The 24,237-nt window shown below is 34.8% G+C and overlaps 1 protein-coding gene across 2 annotated transcripts in view; it reads right to left on the minus strand.

Annotated features, from left to right (window-relative positions):
- SMCHD1 (structural maintenance of chromosomes flexible hinge domain containing 1) overlaps positions 1-24,237 on the minus strand; it is a 69,946-nt gene that overhangs the window by 13,475 nt on the left and 32,234 nt on the right. For both annotated transcript variants that reach the window (XM_009102356.4, XM_050970808.1), the window contains 18 exons: positions 23,059-23,203; positions 22,753-22,849; positions 21,099-21,171; positions 19,351-19,490; positions 18,249-18,383; positions 17,187-17,414; positions 16,390-16,538; positions 15,597-15,685; positions 14,345-14,463; positions 13,536-13,703; positions 12,364-12,489; positions 10,359-10,438; positions 8,904-9,061; positions 7,152-7,267; positions 6,651-6,712; positions 4,573-4,660; positions 4,030-4,161; positions 2,743-2,892 (listed from right to left, as the gene is read on the minus strand). In XM_009102356.4, coding sequence (XP_009100604.2) covers positions 2,743-2,892; positions 4,030-4,161; positions 4,573-4,660; positions 6,651-6,712; positions 7,152-7,267; positions 8,904-9,061; positions 10,359-10,438; positions 12,364-12,489; positions 13,536-13,703; positions 14,345-14,463; positions 15,597-15,685; positions 16,390-16,538; positions 17,187-17,414; positions 18,249-18,383; positions 19,351-19,490; positions 21,099-21,171; positions 22,753-22,849; positions 23,059-23,203 — 2,255 coding nt within the window. The remainder of the gene's footprint in view (positions 1-2,742; positions 2,893-4,029; positions 4,162-4,572; positions 4,661-6,650; positions 6,713-7,151; positions 7,268-8,903; positions 9,062-10,358; positions 10,439-12,363; positions 12,490-13,535; positions 13,704-14,344; positions 14,464-15,596; positions 15,686-16,389; positions 16,539-17,186; positions 17,415-18,248; positions 18,384-19,350; positions 19,491-21,098; positions 21,172-22,752; positions 22,850-23,058; positions 23,204-24,237) is intronic.

Here is a 24,237-nt window from a genome sequence, read left to right on the forward strand (position 1 = left end):
CTTATAATAAAACTCATACTGTTTCCACCTTTAATATGTAGGAATTGCTACTCAACTGGCCAAATCAAGAGAGAAATGGTTGCAGCCTAAAAGAAGAGATAGATATATAACCTTCAAAGATAGTCTTCATATCTTTCAAAAATATTGCAGCTACATCTTTTATCAGAAGTCTGTAGTGGAAATATCTTTTCCTTAGAAAATATATGCCAACAAAAATCTTAACATTTTTCTTCATTAAACAAGTTTAGTATTCCTGAACTTGTGACTAAGGGTAAACGTGTCAGGTTATCACTTTCATTATTGGTGCTAATTGCACACAACTGTCTTTACAAACAAGATGGAATAATTTCAAAATACTTGAAGAACATGAGTCCCCTCCCCATTACAAGTCATATGAAAAGGACAGTGCATCACAACCAACAAATCGTTTCCACATGGGTTTTGTGAGTAGTCTCAAGTCAGTGAACTCAGTATAAACCAGGTGCCTGAAAACTGCCTGAAGAAGGGAAAAGATACTGGGTTCACTGAAATGCAATTAGTCCCTGAGGATGACTGGGGAGCACAAGTTACTGTCAAAAGCAGCAGGATCTCTTTAGATCATTGTAATAAAAAAGGAAGTGGCATGCAAAACCCCACATCTCCCACCAAACCAGGAAGACCCAAGTAGAAAAAAAAAAACCAACTCCAATGGCTTACAAAAAAAGAATAAAAGAAGGGGCAAAACAAGCCAAACAAACAAACAGCCCCCCAAACACCATGAAACTCAGCACACTCTCCCCTCGACTACATAGGTTAGCTTTGTCACTGATGGGTAACTGGAGAATTTAGGACACAATTATGCAACAGGAGGTTACTACATGGAGATAAACCAAAAAAAAAAATTATTTCTGCATTAGTAAGGAGTCTTCAAAATTATCCAGTAATTTTATCTGAACTGTCACAAGTTGTATATTGGGTTATTGTTACCCACAAAAAGGAGTTCAATTTTCACCTTCTTACCACAGATGTAAATACAAGAATTGCAGAGTGTTTTGTTAGATCAGTGGTTTTAGCTGATTCTTTACCTAAAGCTAAAACCTTTAGGTTTTCTTAACCCCATCTGCCTGGAGAAAAATGTGTTCACAAACCAGTTAATTACTCCTGAAAAATGGCACAGAAACCAGAAAAACCCAAGAGTGTACCATAAATCAATCAGCATATTAATTTTATCTGATACCTGATACTATTTTATCTGATATCTGATAGTATTCAGTCTCTGCATTTCATTTTACTAGGTTGTTTTTCACACATATTTTGTCACTTTTCTGTATGGATTAGAGTAGATGAGAATTTGGCACATTAATAACATTTGGCCATGTTAACTAGATGTTTCTGTTCTTGACTGTTATTGACAGAGAATAACTTATGCTGTGTCATTCAGTCTCATGTATGTAGCTCCACAAAAGCAGTCAAAGTACTGAATAAAATATATTGTAAAGAAGTTTCTATGTAGGACCTGTAGATTTTAGGATTCTACTGTAGTCTTATGGCGGTGATGTTCAAGATGTATTTTGGAGAATTGGTTTGGATTGCTATGCAGTGTATGTCTCCACTTGGCCCATACTGATGTTAGTCTGTCCTAAAGCTGCTTCCTAAGAGCGAGTTAGAAAAGGCTGAGAAAATGTCCTTAAAAAGTTGGATCCCCCTCTGGTACATCTTCTAACTGTTTGAAGAATTCTGCACAAGTCAGACTTTTAAAATATGTGACAACCAAAGGAAGTAGGGGTATAATTTTGCGCTGCCATTCTTATATGATATTTCAAGTTGAAAACAAAAATCAATATACAACTGTTTCACCACAGGAATACTATTGACTGAAGTTCTGTGTAGGCTTGAGATTGTAGACAGAGACTGCAACCGTTTCCACTCAGAAGAAGCTCCTAATTCAGTTGGATTTTCTTTGGTGTGTTTTGAACAGTTCCTGGGGTTTTGTGCATGTGCACATTTTACACTGTCTTTGAATCTTATTTTATAGCAACTGTGAAAGATGGAACTTACATGTTTTAAAAAGTCAATCTGGATTTGTTGAAGAAAAAGTGACTGCAGTGATGTGACTACAATATGCAGTACTTTCAAAGTATGCATGATGTCAGAGATTCAAACCAAAACAAGGAAAGTGTTTCTAACAGCCAGGTGCATTAACGAGTGAAACAAAGCATAAAGAAAAATGGTAGTTTTATCTTCTTCAAATGAGGGTAGAATGCCTTTCTACAAAGTATACATATGCCGACTACTTAAACAAAAAGTAAAGAGAGCCTAGCAAAATTTAATTAGAAATATATGAAGAAGTCAGTCTACATGATCTTAAGATATAATTGTCTGAGAGTATTATAAATAAAAATGTAAAATACTGGTAATATTAATGGTTTAACTACAAACTGGTTAAATGTTATTCACACATGAAATTCAAATGAAGAAAATATTTTTCCTGGATTTTCCTGAATGTCCTGATCTCTAATTGAAAGTACCTGTACACTTCCCTCACTTGGAAAGGACTAACTTTATAAAGAATGTCCTTCCTTCAGATTTTCTGAAAATCAGCAACCAAACACAGAAGAAATAATCTACTTATTTCTAAGCAAAAGCTACAATATAAACTAAATCTCCACAGAACCCAATGAGGTGTAAGATAACTTTAAAACTGCAGGAAAATAAGCCTCATTAGACACAGTGTTCATGGAGCTGTGTATTTTAGTCACTTACAATTTCAGCTGATCCATTCTCCAATGGAAACTCCACTGTATTGACTTTCCCCTGAAACTGCGGGATCTCAATATCTTCTTCACTGGGGCTTTTAATTTTTGCTATTATTCTGCCAACTAGATCAAGTCCAGTGTGGTTGTTGTATTCATCCTGTGAGCAAAAAAGAAATTAAAGTTAGTTTGGGACTGAACTAAATAATCCATTCCTGTACTGCCATGGATTTATATGGAAAGGGGCTAGCAGTCTCTGCAGAGGCAGCCTCTGTGCAGAGAGGCTGAGCACTGAGCCAAAAATTGTGTTTCTTTATATTTGAGAATGGGCAGAAATTCACAGGCAGGTGAGAATGGGAAAAAAAGAAAAAAAGAAAGAAAACAGCAGAGGGTGAGAGAAGAAACAAAGGAGAAGCAGAAATTCCCCTGCAGCCCACAGGGAAACTACACTGAAGCAGGTACTTCCCTGTAGCCGATGAAGGTCCACGGTGGAGCAGAGACCTGCATGGAAGGGGACCCCATACTAAACCAGGCAGATAATTCCTGCACTGCAGCCTGTGGCAACTGCTCACAGTGGAGCAGTTCATGAAGGACTGTGGCCCACAAAGGGACCCACACTAGAACAGGGAAACCAGAGAAAAAGCACTGGCAGGAAAAGAGCTGAGATGATACAGGTTGACTGTGGCCCCCATTCTCCATACCCCTGCACTGCTTGGGGGAGGGTACAGGAATCTGGAACAAAGCTGAGCCTAGGAGGGTTGGGGCAGTAGGTGTTCCTTTAGTTTTTCGGTCTTTCTTTCTTATTACACAAGTCTTTTTAACTGGAAATTAAATTAAATTACTTTTTCACAAGCTGAGTCTGCTTTGCTATTGTGGTAGCTGATATGTGATTTCCTTTTATCCCTGTTAACACTCAAAAGCTCAAGAAATGTTATTTTTGGTAATACAAGATTTTTAAGACAAACTGTACCTGGGAATAAAAATCATAGAGAGAAACATCTGCTGTACACGTGTTTTCCCACTAGAATCTACTCTTGAAACAATTTTTTTATGTGGCAACAAGACATGGATTTCAATTGAGATACTGACAGCAAGGACCAAACATTTCAGTTTTGGTCATCCGTATGTAAATGAAAGAAGATGGAACTGCCATATGCTGAAAAATCACTGATTAACATCTTTTTAAATGAAGTGAACCTGCAAAGAAACAGTAGCAATGCCTTACAGCAAAATTCAACATAGTTTCAGCAGTCTTCTACATTTCCTTAATTATGATTTTGTATGGAAGTATAGTTACCATTAAATGGAGGTATAAATCCTTGACCAGTGTACGGCTGGTAAGAGCACGAACATTGGAAACTGCTGGAGTAGCTGGTAAAGAATCAGGTAACAAGCGTACGGGGTCATTAGGTACAACTTCAATTATAATCTAGCAGAAAAAGAAGGAAGAATGAAACAAAACAAAATAAAATAAAGACTGATATAATTAACGACAAATCACCTGCACACCTGGGTTGCTCAAAAAAACACTAAAGCAAATGTATGTGAAATTTATGGACAGAACTGAAATAAATTAGCACAACCATAAAGCAGTTCTGCTAGGTTACAAATTGTGCACCTCTGTTATATCATCAAATTGTTGGCTGTAGAAGTTAATGAAAGCATATTTGGATAATCAACAGTTTGAAATCAGTAACTATCAAAAATAAAAATACAATTTTTTTCAAAACTTGTGAGTGAAAGTATTTCCATTCTGAACCTAAAAAGTATCCTAGCACTTCACCCAGATGATTCTGTATTACATGTTCTTGGCTACTTGCGATTAATTATAGATACAAACCTGTTCACTGTTGAGCATGTTTGTCTTATCCATTGCAAAGGTAAACTGGATCACATAAGTGCCCACCCTCTCCGGAACCACTTTATCCCTAAAAAAACCAAAAATACAACCCAAGCAAGCATGAGGCAGTATTATAGTCACAAGTATGAAAGTACACAAGCAATTCAAACTCTGAGTAGTCCTCCAAACTAGTTAGAAAGCCCTACTTCCTTCAGCAAGAAGGCCATCAAACTTCCTTGAGAATCAGAGTAAGGCTTTTGGAAGCTTGAATGAGGGAAGTCTCTTCCAAGAGTTTGTCTCTTCTAGAAGACAGGAATTTTGTCATGGCCCTATTCAGAAATCTGCAAGTCTACACCATTTAATTTCCTATACAGAATTTTCATAAAGCTACCAGAACAAAACATAGACATGTCTAGATCTGGAACAACCACCATTTCTCTCCAAATTTATTAAAATTTTCACAAAATCAGAGTATCTAATTCCCTCCTTAGTCAGATTGTACAAAGCCGGGTAACTTGGATCACTGGTCAAGTCTGAGTACAGTGAGAGAGAAATAGAGTTTTCCTTCTACCTTACAGCATTCCAGAGTGTAGACCACTGGCAAAGAACTCCTACCACCAAAACATGAAGAAAAGCCCAGACACCTGAGGTTCTGCTGCTATAATTCTATTCAGCAAGGAAGGCCACATGGCATCCAGAGGACCTCTGCAGTATTCAGCAAGGGATAGCAGTGACTTAAAAGTGCTTACAAACTTTTGAAGAGATGCAAACAGCCAAGATAAAGGTATTTCTCCAAACATGACATGTGGCATTCTTGAATTGATTAATGATTCTTGTTTTCAACAAACAGCAGTTTAACTGTTTTGTCAATATTAAGTCATTTATTTCTTCTGATTTTGTTTGGGAAGTAGCAATATGTAAGATTCCCTGGAATGCTTAGCTTGGAAAAAAATGAAATCCCAAAGCTTTAATATTTCTAGAACAGACCAAGACTTTTCCTGGTTTAGATTTCACATACAGAAGTAAAACTTCTTTTCTGCATTTTATTTAGTTTAAGACTGACAGTAGCATCTGCCGTGTCAGGATACATTAAAACACTAATTAGTAAATAATCAGCTAAGGATCTCATGGCTGGACAGACACAGGCTTTAGAAAAAGAAGAAATTACACAATTGCTATGGAAGTTGCTTAAGACTGTGTAATGGCAACTGAGTTACTGACTGGCAATAAATAGATGAAAACCATCTGAAAGTGCCAAGAACAGGAAAACTTGAAAGAAAGTATCTTGACAGACAGTGATGCCAGACACTGGCAGCAACATGTAAAACGTACTTTTCTACAAGGGCTGCTAATGGGCAGCGTCTACTCTCCTTTCAAATTTTTCAGTAAGGCTGGGAGTTTTAATTCTGGACATTTGTGGACAACTAGTAAACTACAGGCACCTATGTCAAGAAAAGCCCATTCCCAGGAGGCAAAAGCTTAAGTCAATAGCCAGTACCATAACTATTTAGCTAATCCCATATATTGCCTACTAGAAAAAGATGTAGAAAGAACATGGCAGTGAGGCACCGGCTTATGATGAGCTCTAGTTCTGCCACCTTTCATTTAAGACACTATTTCTAAATAAGTAGCCCAAGCAATGATCACTAACAGGACCAAAGTCATGGCTCAGGATTGATGCACAGCTAGAGAAGGTAGTAAAAAAAGAGCAAAGTCTGCTTTGACCAGCCTGCAATTCTACAGTAGTTAAAGCAATATTGAAAAGAATTAAAGAAAGTTACCATCTAAGTTACAAGCTGATGATTTAATTCCCTCATTGCTAGCGTTTCTCAAAACATATTCTAATATATTATCTTATACTCCTTTCTTCTCTACTGTCAGATTATACAAATGTCAAAAGTATCTAGGAAAGAATTCAATCTTCATCTCAATGCATCTTGCTAGTATCTTTCACCTCTTCTTTATCATACTAATTCTGTGATGGACTGTTATTATCAAAACATAAAACTCTTCTATTTCAAACTATGTATTTTGTATACCAAGTTCCATGAGTAATTATAGAATAAATGCTGTTATACCTGAAGTAGAAGAAGCCATCTTCCTTGTCATCCTTCACCTTACTACAGCTAAATGTTGTAACCTGTAAAGATGCAAAAAATTTAATGCAATGTACTGAAAGTACTTGCAATACGCTACCAAGTCCTAACGATTTGCAGTACTGATAGCCCACAGTAAATCAATGAGACTGCCTGTATTTTAGACACTAATTTCATGCTCTTAATTCTCAAAGTCTTTTCTTTGCAAAATTCAACGTGGCTACTTCTAATACTCTCCCTGCGATGAGTTAGCTTCTGCAGAACAGCAACATTTTTCTCATTACTGTAGTACTGATGCTTGATTAATCTGACAACTTGTAACAGGACAGACACTGATAAACATGTAGGGTTGATCTGTAATATTTGTTACTTAAAAATCTAGAACAGGATGCAGATCTAAGTCAAATGAAAGACAGCTTCTACTATGTTTGTCCTATGCTGGCATGTTCATAGCCATTTTGAAAATGCATTTTGATGACTTACATCAACTGGTGTCCTAACCCGGCTGCTCTGTGCTTCCCACATTTTCATAGAAATCCGTGCTGGATTAATATTTTTAATAATGCTGTCATCTTCAGAAAGAACACTAACCATAAAATCTGTAGGACGAAAAACATGTTTTGAAGACTATTTTTATTCAGAATTAAGCAGCTCAAACTTCATTAATGTCTGTGTCTCACTCATACTTAAGTGAAAAAAAACTTACAAAACAAGCATTTCAAAAAAAGCCAAAACCACTAAGAATTTCAAATCAGGTATGAAAAAATTTCTCTCCTTATCCCTGTAATCAGACCAGGTAACAATCCTAAGAAAAACCAAACACCTACTTTATGACAGCTTTAAAAAAGAAATCCTACAATTTCAAGCCTGCCTTTCTCAAATTATCATTCTTATCAAAACAGCACACAGGCTACTTCTTGCTCTCAGGAATGTATACCAGTAGCAGTTAAGTAGTTGATTCCTTCCTTCAAGGACAGGAAATCCGAATCCCCCTTTTCCTTCACTGTGCTTTATTTCTTACAGACTAGGATCACACAGTTGTATCTGTCAGAAGTAGGCTATAGGGAGACATTTCACTCTGTTGACTGGTTTTGCAGTCAAACTACCTGCCATGTTATATCCCAGTATGATAAATTTCACTTTTCCTGTAGGTCCCATAGAAAGTGCAGTGATCTGAAGGAAATGGAATGCAAACTAGAACAAAGCTACTCTTCTTCTAGTTCAAAATGTGAACAAAGCAAATGGATTTAATGCATGTAAATGAACTTGCACTGTGCAGGACTGAATTTTGCACTTTAAGGAAGGACTATGATTTGCTGAGCATGAAAAGTTCAGGCATGACCCCCTCCAAGATTACAGTGCCTGCCCTCGGGTATACCTGAGATCATCAGTAAGTCAAATAATTAGGATGTTATTTTATTTATTTAGTAACATGAGGCTGTTAATACAGAATTTATTATGTAATAATTTAATATCATATATACTATGCATATTGTCCTGAAGAAGCTGTTTAATTCTCTTTCTTAACTAAAAACCTGGTTGATTTACACTACACACTACATTTGAAAAATGTCTGTTAGGCAGGGAGGTTGGAGGTAGATAATTTTACAGGTCCCTTCCAACCCAAACCACTCTGTCATTTTATGACTCCTCCAAGAAAAACCAAAATACCTTGTGAATTTAATCAAGGTCATAACATTGTATGGAGTATTTTAAAAAACAAAAACCTCTTGCCATAAAAATGCTGGCTGATCAAGTTATGACAGCCAAGAAACAAACTCTTTTGTGAGAGAATACAGCAGGAGAAAAGAATATTTTGTGTTGTCCTCCTGCTGATTACTTTTGGTTTGTCTTGGCTCACAGCTGGCCTAGAATTTCTTAGCTACTTCCTTTGCTACTATTCCAGAGAAAGAGATGAGGGAAAACATACATGAACTAGCTCAGATCATATTTTAGTAAGACAGAAAAGAAATTCTGTAGTTTTACCATTTATAGATGGATAAAAGGAGCAATTTGGAATATATAAAAGGCCTTTGAAATGCTTTCCAAAGATGACCTACATATCTCTTCTATCCAAGTGTTACATCTCAGACACAGCTGTTACAAAGAACAGAGAAAACAGACCAGAAAAACAAAACAAAACAAAAAATACAGTAGGCAAACCATCAAAATAGTTTTCCACAGGTTTTCAAAGCTCTTGAGTGATTGGTTTCCACCAAAAATTAATATACTTACCAGGAAAAGTACCTCCTGCTGGAAAAGAAGGACTTTTGTCATATTTAACATTTAGGCAGATTGGTTTCTCAGGATCAGGCAGGACATTTATTGTGATTACAAGACACTCTAATATGGCCTTGTTGTATGAGGCTTTAATCTGTAAAATGTGCTCTCCCCTGCAATATACAGAAATCATAAAAAGAGATGTAAAATCTCTTCTGAAAAGACAATTTTCAACTGGCTTCAAGTCTAAATAATGTAAATGAAAGCACGCTAAAAATATCTAGTAATGTAGTAGTAAAGAGAAGAAAAGGAAGGAACTGTTAATGCAATGTTAGATAAGTCACGAGTTCAAGCTATTCTTAAGATATTAACTTATTAAATTTAATTTTGTGTTAATATTTCATTATTTTGAACACGTTTCTTTATCTGTAAGACATTAGCAACTACAGCTTCAAGCAGGAGAAGACAGTAAAGCAGAAAGCAGTTAAAATGGTGAGGAGCATTCCACTTTGACAAGTTTCCAAAGAGTGAAATCCAAGTAGCATTCACATATAGCAAAGTACACTGAAAGTATATAATATCTTCAATGCTATCAAACAACTAATTTTCTTTACAGTATTAAAAACTTTAAAAAATTAAGTTTAATTTTTAAAGTTTTTTCAAAACTCCCAGCCTTTTAAAAAATATAACTGGGAATATAGTATTTAACTGCTCAGAGGCTGTACTTCCCAGCCAGTTTTGATTATGCTGTAAAAAGCAAGATGTCATACCTGTTTCTAACCTCCAGCAGTAAACTGATAACTAATATTCATCATCCTTCTACCAAGTCACAGACATTATAAATACACTGAGCACCATCAACAGCCTTTAAAACAATGCTGTTTTAGATTTCCAAATGCAAGAGTGCTATGAGTCAAATCCTCCATATTTAAATGCAACGAACAAGCACTTATTGCTAGTTTCAAAATAACCTAAAGCCAACCCAGTCTTGCTCCAAAAACTCAGGGATATGGGGCATGGGTTGGAGAACTGTGAATATGAGGAAGATACAGAAATGATGAATTTGAAAAGCCATACAGGACATAAGTGTGAAAGGGAAGCTATACATGAAGGGAGCATGAAGAAGCACAAGATGAAGAAGCAGGAGACACAGGACACATATCTGCTGGAAATGAGACTTGAACCGTTGAACTGCAAATAGGAAAAATGAAATACATCTATTTAAAATTCCTTTGGACACTCAATGTAATCTTTTAAAGCAATGTCTAGCACAATAAAACAAGATTCAGAAAATTACAGCAGCAGCTTCTCAGTAGTTTAAAAGAAGCAGCTACTGAATTTTATTTAGTTAAGTACTTAGATTTTTAGAACTTACTATCTGGCCAACCACCTGCAGATGAATAGTAAATCTTAGCTCTAGATTAATACTTGGAAGTACTTAACGAAATCCATCTGGTTTTCACTACTTACCTCGGTGCGTGAATACTAAAAACACCCAAGTTAGCCCTACCAGTGTCATCTGTTTTATGTTGCTGGTTTGAAGGAACAAGCTGTCAAAAAAAAAAAAAATCTTTCAGTGATACAGAAATAGTCTTAGGATAAAATGTTTATCTCGTTTGCCTGCATACTGTCTGTTAATTTGAGCTGTAGCTAAAATTTGTACTGTAAGTTAGGGAAAGATATAATGTTATTAAGACAATATTAAGGAAGAGGGTTCAAATTCTCTACCAGATTTTAAAAGCAATCACTTCATCTGAACTAGGATATTTTTCTTCATTAATATGTTCAAATATTTTATAAATGTTATTTTGAAATTGCTACTGATGCTATTGTATCATCCATAGTAGACGGTAATCTGAGTGTATTTTCAGATCCAAAAACTTTCTACAAACTATTTAGTGCTTCTTACAGTGTTCCTCCAATTCTTATTCAGTTTTGGATCTGTAAGATAAAGGAGTACAGCGAACACATGCTGCAACTGCATAGTATCAGGCTTTGGAGACTTGGAGGGTGAAACCTGAAATATATCTTATCTGAACATCTTATTTGAGAATTTCCATTCCCAAAATCTTCTCATTTCTTTTGGGAGACTGTGCATACAACTTATTGGAAATGCCAAGGCGGAGCATGCTGTAATAAACACTTTATAACAATGTTCAACCTTGGCTTTCAGAACACTTTCTCCTGGACACATCCCACTAAGCTAAAGAACATGTGGACTCTAAGACATGCTGCTGATGCTGCCTGGAAGAAGGCAAAAAATCTGAGAAGACACAGCATGCCACACCAACATCTCTTTGACCAGGCAGCACCATCATGCAGTGCTACTGCCCAGGTAGAGTCTTCTCTCAAGAGCAACATAAATAGAACCCACAATGAGCTTCAGCTGACACCATAAAGTCAGTAGTTGGTGCAAAGAAGAAAATCCCCAAACTGTGAGGCAGGCTTCTATGGCAAGAGAGAAAAAAAGACAGAATAAAAATGTTCAGGATATCAAGAAATCTACTTCAAAATATCCAACTAAAAAAAGTAATAATAGCATACTTAAATTGGGCAAAAGCTAAGGTTGTGGCACAGCTTTGGAGGAGTGAGCAAAAGAAGGTTCTTGCCTCTTGTTTATTCTGAGAAAACTGAGGAACGCAAATGCATGGCAAGCAGGAACAAAAAGGGAACAGGACCCACCCTGAATGAAAAAATGTTATATCCAGAGGTGGATGAATATACCCTACTTTCATAATATATATATTCAATATAACAGTCTCTGTGCTGACAGGTAGGAATGTTTGACAGCTTGGACTTTCCTTTTTTGTTCAAACACAGGAATAAATTTTTAATGAATGGAGTATTCTGTTAAAGTCCTTCCTTTGTACAGATCACTGAGAAAACCATCTGATACTCACACAGCACTTATGGAACAGGCAGTAACCACTTAAATCTGGGCTAGATTTGCATCCTCATTGTTTTAATTTCATTTATCCTGCTTTAATTTCATTTATCTCGCTTTTCACAGGATAATCAAGTAGGGCCCAAACCTGCTGACCAGCTTTACATACAGACCAGAAAGTCATACATTCTGGAATCAAAATCATAGAATCACCAGATAAAAATTATTTGGTTGCTAGTTGAGACTGTACCATTGTCATTACTATCATGCAGTAAATTACCTCTGATAACATGGGGGATGTGGTGGTATAATGCGTGTGCAAAATTTGGAAAAAGGATTTCTAGAATATCTGGAATGTATCTGAAGTGTACTCAAATCCTGTGCTATCCAAATTTTGTTATATTTGTGGTTTTTGTCCTGGGACCAGTTTATGATATTTACTGCCAGAGTTCTTATACTAAATTAGTTATTCTTTTGTGGCCTCACAATATTTTATTTACATTTCCAAAAATGTCCTGAAAATTAACATACTATAGACATGACAACAAAACTCGTGTTAAAAAAAGTTTACCTAATAAGGCCAAGGCTTACCTTTAAGTTGTTACTCTTTGTAAGGTTGATTTTGACATTAGGTTCAGGAGTTGGATTTCCCCACTGATCACACAACTGAACAATAAGGGGCCTCTGCAATTCTCTACCATTAATCACTGCAACAGACTGGAAGAGATACAAATACATGATACTCAAATGATATTCAATTGTACATATCTTGGACATTCACAGCAGTTCAGGAATCTCCAGAGCAAGAGTGTCCACCTTTCCCATCCTATTTGTCTCCCAGAACAGCTAGACCATGACTGAATAGTATGTAGAAATGTATTTCTAGAGTTTGTTTATATTCTCTTTTTAGAGTAAAATGCATTAATTGAACTAAATGGCATGGGTTATTCATGTTGATGTGACTAAAAGGAAGGACATGATTCTGAAGGGCCTTATCAATGTTCTTGTTGTAGGAAGAGCTATGGCCTAAAATTTTTATTTTCTGATATACTTAAACAGCTGCCTAGAAAAAAAAATAGTTATGCGACTCCCTGAACCTTTTGTTTCATTTTCTTCAGTAAACTCCTTCTCCATTTTCCCAAAACACCTATCTTGATTCCTGTCCTCTATTCAGACAATTTTCTTTTTTCTGCTTTCAATTTTCTATTCTGATTTCTGCAAGAAGTTAAGCACTGTTCTTTGAATAGCTAAAGTAAACACTGAAAAATAATTTTAAAAACCTAAGGTAAATAGATGTACAGCACCAAAAATCTCCAGCCCTTTCCTTTAAGTCCAGTACTCCATTGTCTCTAAGTGTTTACTTTCTGAGAGTAAACACTTGTAAACTGAAGTAAATCTGGGACTGCCATCCTACATCCTGAACATCAAAAAACCCCAGTAAGAGACAGAGAGATGAGCTGCCAGCCATTGCTACCACTAAGGAGTGTATCTTTGGAAAACAGCAGTGAAAGATGGGTGTCAGGATGCAGCCTGCAGTAAAATTACTGCACCTGAGAAAAGTTACACTATCTGTAGAAAGGCAAATGGGGCAGAATAAAGTTTATAGTACTTAAAAGTAGTAAACATACACATTTGAGTTAGATTACTCAAAAATAAATTTACTTTTAAAAGCCTATGTAGCTAGCTATTGCATGAAAAATGGAATTAAAATACCTGACTAGAGACCATGCTGTTTTTTCTCAAAGCAAAATTGTTCAACTTACCTTGTCTAACTCTGGCCAATCCACAAGCTGCAATTTAGCTGGGGATCCTGCTACTAAATTCACTCTGATAAAGTCAGAAAATTCACGCCAAGCAAAGCACAATTCTTTGCTGCCAAGTAAACAGGGTTTGTATCGAATACCTTTTACTTTCATCGTTTGAGTACTTTCCTATTGAGAAACAAAGAGAAGATTTTTATCAAGAACAAATAAAGCAAAGTAAAATTTATTAGCATTTTTTCAATACAGCATTTATGCTATAAATACTGTTTGGTATTTTTCCTGTGAGACAGTGAACTAAAAATTAAACTACAAGTTCTAGTCCCTCTCTTAAATTTAAATTAACTTCATGAGTAAGAAGTGACCCATTTCAAACTCAAGAATTTCTCAATAACCTGTTTTTCAGGTTGTATCCAGTGTATTTTAAAAGGTATAGATACTAGTCCATTCTACAAGGTTCTTCAAAAGATCTTAAAACCAACTGTACCAACACAAAAACCCATAGAAGATAAGACTAAAAGCAAGATAGAAGAAAACATATAGAACAATGACCTAGAAACAAAGCAAACCTGACTAAAGCACAGAATGAACTGGCCTCCACATTGTATAGCTGCAGCAGTGATAAGGTTTTTAACAGATGCAGCTGTGCTCCTTAGAACAGGATCATACAATTTTTATGCTTTAAGCAACCAACTAACGTAATGTAATTTGACTACCTTCCCACAATTTTGGTTCAGTTCTGTGTAACAGAATTAAGACAATTACCAAACAAATACCACAAAGAAATAAACTATATGACATCTTATAAATACCTGCCAAGTTACTTTCAAATTTGATTTATCAAGTCCAGGCCCAGAAACTCCTAGGGAATTTACACATGCAGATGTCACTGTCTGAACCTGATTTCCAAACTGATCTGTAATCATTACATCTGTTAAAAAAGATGATGATGATTAAAATGATTATTAGGATGATCACCTCAGCAGCTACTTTAATGAAACATTATACAACATACGGAATATAAACGTACACAACATAGACACAATATAGAAAAAATTTACATAACTATCACTGCATCACAGGCTGAGGTTGGAAGGTATTTCTGGATGTCACCTGGTTCAAACCCCCTGCTCAAGTAAGGCGATCTTCAGCCAGTTGCAGACAGGCAGCTTCTGAGTATCTCTAAGGAGGGAGACTCCACAAATTCTGAGCAATCTGTGCCAGTGCTGTCACCCTCACAGCAAAGAAGTGCTTCCTGATGTTCAGGGGCTACATCCCATGTTTCACTTGGTGCCTACTGTCTCTATTTACTGCCTCTGAACACACCTAGGAAAAGCCTGGCTCCAACTTTTTTACACTCTCTTCACGTTTTTATATACATTGATAAGAGCACCCAGTCTTGTGGGTATAAATTAAATGTATCTATTTAGTTATATCCCATCTTTGTGCTTCCCACTTCTTTGAATAAAAAGATTATTTCTTACCAAAAAGTTTAAAAAAAAAAAAAGATCTTAATATTGAAAGCTTTTTTCAACCTCAGTTTTTTTCCTACCTCTTTTTGTTCTATGTGCTTTCTTCATTCACACCCAAGCTTTTAATGTCCCAATACTGAAAGAATTTTTAATTTCCCACTATGTCATATGAAAGCTGCATACAGAAACCAAAGGAGAATGAGAAGACTGATCCCTAACATGTCTTCCTCTTAGATTAAAGTTAACCTCAAAACATGTCACTTTGAAGTCCATGCCTTAGCAATAGTTTGAATGCAGTTACGGCCTTTGAGATTTCAGAAAACATGAACTAAACAAAAATTTATGAACGATTTGAATGGAGCATGATGAATGTCCTGATGCATAACGTAAGAGGCAAATTGTATCAGAGAAATGTAAAGTGGCAATTTGGAGTCTGAACATCTTTCTGTGAATGAGAATAGAAACCTGTTTTTTATATTAAAGTAGTTGAAGGTAATTTACTCCTGATGACATCTGTATATATAACAGTCTTAAACTACCAAGAAAAAGAAACCTATCTTAGAAGAAAATGAAGAATATGCAAATAACTTACCGATTTCACTCTGCAGTTCTTCGCCCATCTGCAGTGTGTTTGAGCCTTTTAGTTTACATTTAATGTGTTTGGGTTCATCAGGAACTGGTCTGAGTACATGAAAATTGACTTATTTCTCTCATAAAGGTAAATATAACATCATAGCAGGCATGATAAATATATTTAAGAATCTTAATGCTTTGTCATGCAGTGTATTTTATTTTCCTACAACAGATCTGTGAAATGACTAATTGCTGCAAATTTACCCCTGGCATCAGAGTGCTGTGAATGAATTAATTTTAACCTATTAAAATCACATAAAATACACTGAAGTAATTTAGAATGAGATTCCTTTAATAAGCTTTATAAGATAAAAGTCTTACACTCACTAACAGAGATAAACAGGTAATTTTAAAGTTCAATTTACAGCCTGTCAGTTTTGACTGAGAAATCAGATAAGAACTAACTTCGCAGGGCTATTTCTTTCTCCTCAGTCACCTTATTCTGTGAGCTAATGTTTACTTCAACTTTAGAAAAAAATCAAGTCTTCTTCAGTGTGTATGTACTTACACAAGTGATTACAGGGCTGGATGCAAGTCAGTAATCACAATGGAGTCTTTCACACAGGTAATGTTCTCACGTACAATAAATTTACACAAACCCTTCCCATTTCCCAAGCTGACACTCTCCTGTTAATTTCCCAACTGCTTTCATTATTTCAGTTTCTCTAGAAAGACTTTTACTCCAAAGTAATGAGATCTACAATGCTATGCCAATAACATGGTTAATAAAGAAATATACCAAATGAACAAACCTGACTATGAATGCACTTTCCAAAGACACGTGCTCATCAAGGTAAGTAATTAGACAGTAACGCGAATCTTTTACTGAAGTAGGTACTTTTACATCAGGTAATAATCCCTGCATCAACAGCTCTCTGTCAATTTTAGGTGTCCAGTTGACCTAAAATGAAAATTTTATAAATTAATCAAAAGCTAATTTATAAATTACTAGCTACATAATACATCTTGAAGGCATTCTAAATATGCTGATGTAACATCCAGGCAATAGCAGCTTTCAATGGAAAGCCTGGACATTTCCCAGCATTTACCAACGCTATCTGCTAAAATGCAGTCAATTACTTGAAAAAAATCACAAGCAGATCAAAACATACATTAGGTTTTCCTCACTGAACTTGAGTTAGAATTTGGTGAATCTCTATGTTTGTTTCAGACTCCACCTAAGTACACACACGTAAGACAGTGGGGATAAGACAGGCAAGCAAGCCTTCATGGGGAACATGCCTATTTAAAGTTTCTAAATGTTGGGAAGGCCCTGGATCTGAGGAATTATAACTATGTGATAATTATTTAAAGCATTTAGGAGAAGCACTGGAAATACTAACCTGCTTTTCATAATATTACCCTGAAGCATTACTTGATATTTAATAAATAAAAAATATCTTTAAAAGATAATTGAAAGGAAAGTTTCCATGCTTATTAATACAGTTTTGAGGAATACTACTTAGTAGTCCGACATTTATGGATTTTAAGGGTATCAGCTTTGTGTTTCTCCCCCATATTATGCTGCTGTTTACTCAAAAGTACTTGCCTTGATTTTTTCTGCAGCAGCTGCAGTTATAGGTATTTCCCTCTCTGCTTCATCATACATTTGAAATATAAGTTTATTCATGACTTGGCCAGCAACACAAGTGATTTCATCCCGATGTTTAACCTGAAGAGCTTTTTGTCCGTTCATACTTAAGACTTGTAGTCGTGCAACGTGACTGCTGGGAAGAAGTTTTATAATCTTTTCCACTGGTGGCACATCTTTACAATTCTATTCATGGGTTAAAAAAAAAAAAAAAAAAAAAAAAGAGACATAATTTAGATATTAAATTTAGATATGCATACACATAACACCATAATAGCCTATGGCTCTACCCAGAATTTCCAGGTATGACCAGGTGTCCAAACATGAAATCAGCTTGACTTATCAAAAGTATATCAAAAAGATATGCCAATATATTACAATTTTTAACAGATATTAGAATTGATGCTAGCTGTTTAGATTTTTTCCTATTCCAGAAGCAGTAGGTTATAAAATTTACAAAGTACTTTTTTAAGCACAATCCTAAGTATCCTTTCACATAATTCACCTTGCCATACTAGCATTTATTCACACATTTTTCCAGAGTAGAACACACTTGAGTCTTATTTTCTCCAGCAGTGTGACTCTCCTGACTGCCAGAGCACTAAAATGTTCAACAGCAGTTAAAAAAATTTATACTTCATGAGCTTTGAAACTCAAATGCTACAAAAAACTATTGATTGCCATACCTATTCTTACACTAAAATGTTTATGCAATGAGGGCAATTTGTGAAAACAATCTAGGAATTAAAAAGGGGAAGAAAAATCCCAGAAAACATGCATATGTCTGAAACACCTCAGGGATTTAACAAATAGAGTTAGAAGTGAAGAAAAAAATGGAAAAAACTCTTTGCCTTTTTATGATTTTCTAGTGATAAAAAAGCATAGCACCTGATTATGAGGTTTATGATACCTAAATCACTAACTCTGGTAGAGCTAAGCTTATTCATAAAAAACGCCGGCAAGATGGTATAATAAACTTTTCTATCTTTTGTTAATCCAAACATTCCAACCAATACTTACAAGTACTTCAAACCTTGCTTTCAATATCTGGTCTTTCTTGATATTCTGTACATGTATAACTGGGCCAGTTAAAATGTTTGTTCCTCCATTACTGCAGTCCACAGAATACACAGGAAGGTCTGAAGCACCTAAAAACTATTTAAAATCTATGATTAAACATCAAGTTTCTTTTACAGAACTACTATGATTGTTTCAGAAATTATTATTTGCAAAGTCCAAGTATATATATAATTATTTACAGAAAAAATTAATCTATTTCAGTTTTCCAACAACTGTAAGACGATCGGAAATACACCTGTATTTTTCTGCAGGTGATAAGAGGTGCATGGGAGAAAGTATACTTCATTTCTATAACTTACTCCTATCTATTCACTTGCTTTAATAACACACTATAATTAGACTCTTTTGCCACTATGCAATAAATTCAATTAACTTGTGAAGTAGTTTACTAAAAATCCCACATTAAAGGAATTTAAACATGGCATTCAACATGCCATCAAATCACTGCAGACCCAGTCTACAAGAAGTGCATGCACCGATATAAAGTGCAAATGGAATGCAGCCTATTTTGCAGTGGGAAAACACCTTGCTGAATTTCACTAGGATTTGGAAAGTCACTTACTTGAGTCAAAAAAAGACGGCCAAAAGGAGTTTTTTACTTCCTAAAGTCAGAGCAAGATATGCGTTCTCTTCTGAGCTTATATTGGTGCTTATGATAACTTCTAATATTATTATTAGGCACTAGACTGAATTTTCAATTTATAAATACCAGGAGTAAGCTTTCTGAAATTATTTTTCTGAATAAGTTTTAATATTGTATATGATAAATGTGGTCTAAAATGCCTTAAAACTGAACATATACATCCTCACATAATTTTCTCTTCCTTTTCTAAGGTCATGTTCTACTGATTCTAGAACTTACTGAATGGCTTATAATAGATAAGAGGTAAGAGAGTCGCAGTTATGGCTGGCAAGCTGTAGAAACTTGAAAAGTATTGCTAAAGATATTAAATTCTATGTAGAATCCAACACAGATTCTTCTTCCAGCCCTTTAAAAAGCAAGAATAAAAATCCTTATGGCACATTATGAAAAGCAGTTTACCTTACAATGAACAATCAACTCTGGCTGTGCTGTTATATTTCCTGATTCATCTAGTACTTCAACCTGAAAGGGAAAAGCTGTACCATTTTCAATCTTTAGAATTTCTGAATCTGGTTTTACTTTCAATTGACGAGGAGGGCCTGTAAAACAAGCACAATTGCAGAACAATAGTTACATTTTGGATAACTTCTACGAAACTAAATTTAAATCTTTGCTATCTCAGAGATTTTAAAGCCAAGCAACCAAGATATTTGTGGTAACAAACCATTTCAAACAATTCAGGTATATATGTTGGTTTGTACTGGAAAGTCTTAGACTTTCTGTTCTTCAACACATACCATCTGCCAACCTTTTGAATTATTTTAGTAGAGAACCCTTAGACAAACATGGTGAAATTCAGAATATACAAGGTGTAAACACATGATATAATTTTGTTTACATGCTATATGGATTCACACTCATCAAAAAAGAAACTTTGAGCTTTCTTGTGACATGATAAACATAAAAATAATTCTGTTGTGATATCCAATTAATTGCCAAAAGCTATCTCAGCTACAATCTGCATGTAAAAAATGCCAAAGAAAATTTTGTTGTCATTACTTAGATAATAAAGTGAAGCTGTTCAGATAAGTCTATCTCCTGGAATACATAATTATTTTATCAGTTTTTAAAAAGACAAGGAAGTAATAGATTACTATTAAAAGACAGGTTCTGAAGGAACAATGATGGTAATTTTTCAGAAGCATCCTTTATGCATGACTTATTAAATCTTCTATTTCAAACTCACTGGTTGAAGAATGAAATAGCTTTTATTATTCCTTCCTCAAAAAACTAACTTGAGTTACAAGGATGTAACTCAAGTGAGAAGAAAGAGGCATTGAAGCATCTCTACATTGTTAAAAGCAAAATGAAGGATGAAAGTAAGTAACAGTCCAAGGTAAATAACAGCAACACACAACACAGTCTGTCTCAAGTCCAATCATTTCATTGTTTTCTACATAAACCCTTAACTCCTCAACGGATAAAGAATAATGGACTAAACTGTGCATTGTTGGTCTTACAAAGCAGAAGACAGCATCTCTGCAAAATGAGATGGGCAAGCCTGAAGTTTGGTAATCTGGGAGGACAAAACTTAGCTTTCATACTATACTTTATATCCCAAATCCAGAAAAACCCAGGTAACAAGGGGTAAAAGATCTCACGTAAGGGAATCCTCTGAATCAAGACATGCACAAAACATAAAACTCTGGTAAGGGCAGTGTCCTTACAGACCTATATGTTCCTGCCTTGCATTATCATAAATTCATGTAACATTAAAATTTCAGACACAATTCAAAGCATCCTCCTTTCCTCAGTTAGGAAACTGAATGCGCATTTATTCATTCATAAGAGGTTTTCTGCAGGGAGAACAGGTCAATGATGATTAGTACAGGTTAAAATCTTAATGCTAAAGAAAAGCAAGAAGATAAATTCATCTGTTCAGTGGTGCTAGATTAGAAAAAGATTAAAAGTAATTAAAAGACAAAAATGTGTCTCAAAAAAGCAGACCAATATTCCAGCTCCTAGAATAGTAGATAGGATTGGGCTGAGAGTACAATGATACTCCTCCCAAGAATGAGATGCTCTTTGCTTTATTTCCTTTCTAGTCATCACCTGGATCCTTATTTTATTTTCTTGGGAGAAGCTTTCATTAATAGTGTCAGAATAATTTTTAACAGAATTTCACTAAATATTTTAAGGATACTTACCAGGCTGCAATCTTATTTTAATGATTTGCGTATCTTCTTTCAAACCAGGAAGAGTAATCTTCAGATTAAAGTTCTAATGAAGAGAATATTTTAATTATTAACCTTAAATAAAACCATATATTAGTTTCACATAATCACATCAATTTGTACATATGTTAATTTCAGAAGTCCCTAGAAATCGTCTTGCAGTGCTACACAAAATAAAGATTTTTTTCCCCTGTACTGAAACCTCTTTTCCATGTTATTATAATCAGACATGTTCAATTCAGGATTTTTATATTAAACTTCATGATTCTGAAACTACAAAAAGCAGCTATCATAACTTTTCATTTCCTGCTTAGAGGCTGTTTTAATGGGGAAAATTGTAGCAGTTTAAAAAAAGAGTAGTTTTAAAATAAGGGTCTACAAGTTTGTTATTTCTTAGCACAGTACCACTATCACCAATCATCTATCTTTGATGAGGGATGTTAGAAAAATAACTGCTGTAAACTGCATTACTAAAACAAATTTTCTCATTAAAAACAAATTTTCTCATTAAAATTATTCTTACTACTATTTTTCATTAAAATAATGAAAAATAGTAGTAAGAATAATTTTTGAAATTGTTATAGTACATTATTTATTGTACTGCAAGTTCCCTAAATGATTCTTGGCCCTCACCAAATTAATCTCTTGCTAAAGTGTGGCACATTTGCTCCTATACTTTATTTCTCATAATCCACTCCTTTTTATGTTATTGTTCCTGCCCTTCACCTTAAATTCTGAACTTTGCCTACAAAATTTACTACACTGAACACTCTTTAATTTTCAATAAGCTCTTTCTCCTATTTATACATCTTTCCACCAGCAACATTATTTGCTATTTTCTAAGCAACAATATCAACAGTAAAATGGGGTATCTCATCTCCTAGCTTTGTCTTTACTATGCTAGACTATGAGTCTAAATGAAAGGATAGGGACCTGGCTAAAATACTGTGTAACTATGCCTTATAAATAATTTAAAAAATATTTAAATCTATATTTATCAAAAGCATTAAAATATGTTTTATGAAAAAAAAATTTTTTGCATGGAATGTACATTTTGGGTTTTACACTAAAGTACAAGCTTGACAAGGTGCTGAGAATCCATCAATAACAGGTTGGATTTGGATAACATAAGTGAGTTAGTGGATAAACATAACTGTGTAAGTGCAACAAGAATAGCAGAAAAAATTAAAGAAGCTTGAGCAGACACCCTGCATATTAGCTGTTACTACTCCTCATCTGAACTAAGAACAGAAGATTTCATCTTCTTTAGCTCCCTAGTATCTTGCAGTGCAAAAGTCACCAGGATGATTTGGCTTAAACCAATCTCAGCTCTAGTTCAAACTAAGACAGCTGATTTATGTGCTGGGTACACTCTACCACACATCCATGTGATGCTCAGCCCTTCTAGCTCCAGTCCCATCAGCTGCAAAAAGAGTGCAGGTATGGGAAATACAAATTGCTCCAAGTAGAGCTCTAAGAGAATTAAAAAATATCCCAAGAAATATCTGTAGTCATTAGTGTAGACAAACTTAAGCTAAAGCTCCATGACAATTCATTTTACACAAAAATTATTTTCTCTGTCTTTTTTTTTTAATATGTTACTTCAAGTTTAAATTTATTAGCCTACCTTGCCTTGGCAACTATTTACACAGCCTTTAGCAGTAACACCCTTAATGACACAATTTGCTGCTACAGGTATGTCTTCATGCTTCAGTGTTAATCCACTAGAAAAATATATAGAAAACACAATAGAATCAATTTAAAAATAAACACAGTATTTTAATATACAAGATACTTTCAGACATTCTTATGAAAATAAAAGCAAAAGTATCAGTTAATTATGTGAGAAATTCCCTATATATCATTCAGATAAACCCTAAAGTATTATTGTCGTATAAAGAAAGGGGAAAAAAAAAAAAGATGGCTGAATTACCTAGCTTCCAGAATTGGTCTAATGCGATTCGTCAAGCGTGTTGCATGACCAAATTCATCCTGCAATTCCAAAGGAATACTAAAAGGTACTCCAATTCGAAAAGGAAGCTCCAAGAGACCCACCAAAAATTTCTCAGGTTTGCCCTCTAAGAGAAAAGAATAATACATTTTTAGAGAGAATTATAAGCCAAGAGGTTTTCAGATGCAAAGTAAGCAGGCTGTTCAGAACACTGTTATAACAAAATGTTATGTTATATTATTTTTTTAAAATTTACACTAAAATAAAAACAATAGTAAAAATATAATAGCAGGAGACTATAGTATAGAAACATAGCAGAATAGTCAAAATTCCCCAAGTATTTAAAACACTAATACAGCACCTGAAAGTGAAAAAGTTCTATATGGACAGCTTTTCCTAAATATTTAATTGCTTTAATTCTAGTAAAATAAATCATTCACAGAACAGAACATTTTTGTTCCACAACTACCTCAAATTTGAGAAATAAAGATATATGAGTATTGGAAAAAGAAACGTGAGTGTATCTTTCCTGTGAAACCTGGCCCCACTCCACTGGCTCCAATTAAGCACTAACAAACAAGACCAAACAGCAGTAACAAGCGGAGTGTCTATCAACTGGAGCATGTGAATCAATAATCATATTTTGTGGAAACAAAATGTCTTGACCAAGTGACCTTTGAAAAAAGCAGCAATGCATGCTGAGTTAAATGGTAAATTAATATCCTACCAAACAATTTTGAACTCAAATTTCAAATTTACAACTATTTATAAAACCTACGGATATCCATTATCAGGGCGCTTCCTTTGCACAAGAGATGTCAGACAACTTGTATTGGCCAAAATTAGTCACTGATTATAACAAGAGAAAGACCTCAACCTTACAGTGTCTACAACTTTATTTATCATTGTAAGTGAACGATAAAACTGTAATGTTAAACAGTTTGGAGTAACAATGTTAACACTTTGGAGTAACAAGTGTAAAGCTTTATAGGTGCCTCTGAAAAAACACAAAACACAATTGCAAAAATAAAGACTTGAAATATCTACCTTTTAAAGGATCACTTGTAAAGTGATTTAAGAAAGTAACAGTAGAATAACTTCTGCAATATTAAAGTGAGTAACTGCCAAAAGAACATGTCTGAATTAAAATCACAAACCTTG

Source organism: Serinus canaria, chromosome 2, assembly GCF_022539315.1.
Source record: "Serinus canaria isolate serCan28SL12 chromosome 2, serCan2020, whole genome shotgun sequence".
Classification (NCBI taxonomy): domain Eukaryota; kingdom Metazoa; phylum Chordata; class Aves; order Passeriformes; family Fringillidae; genus Serinus; species Serinus canaria.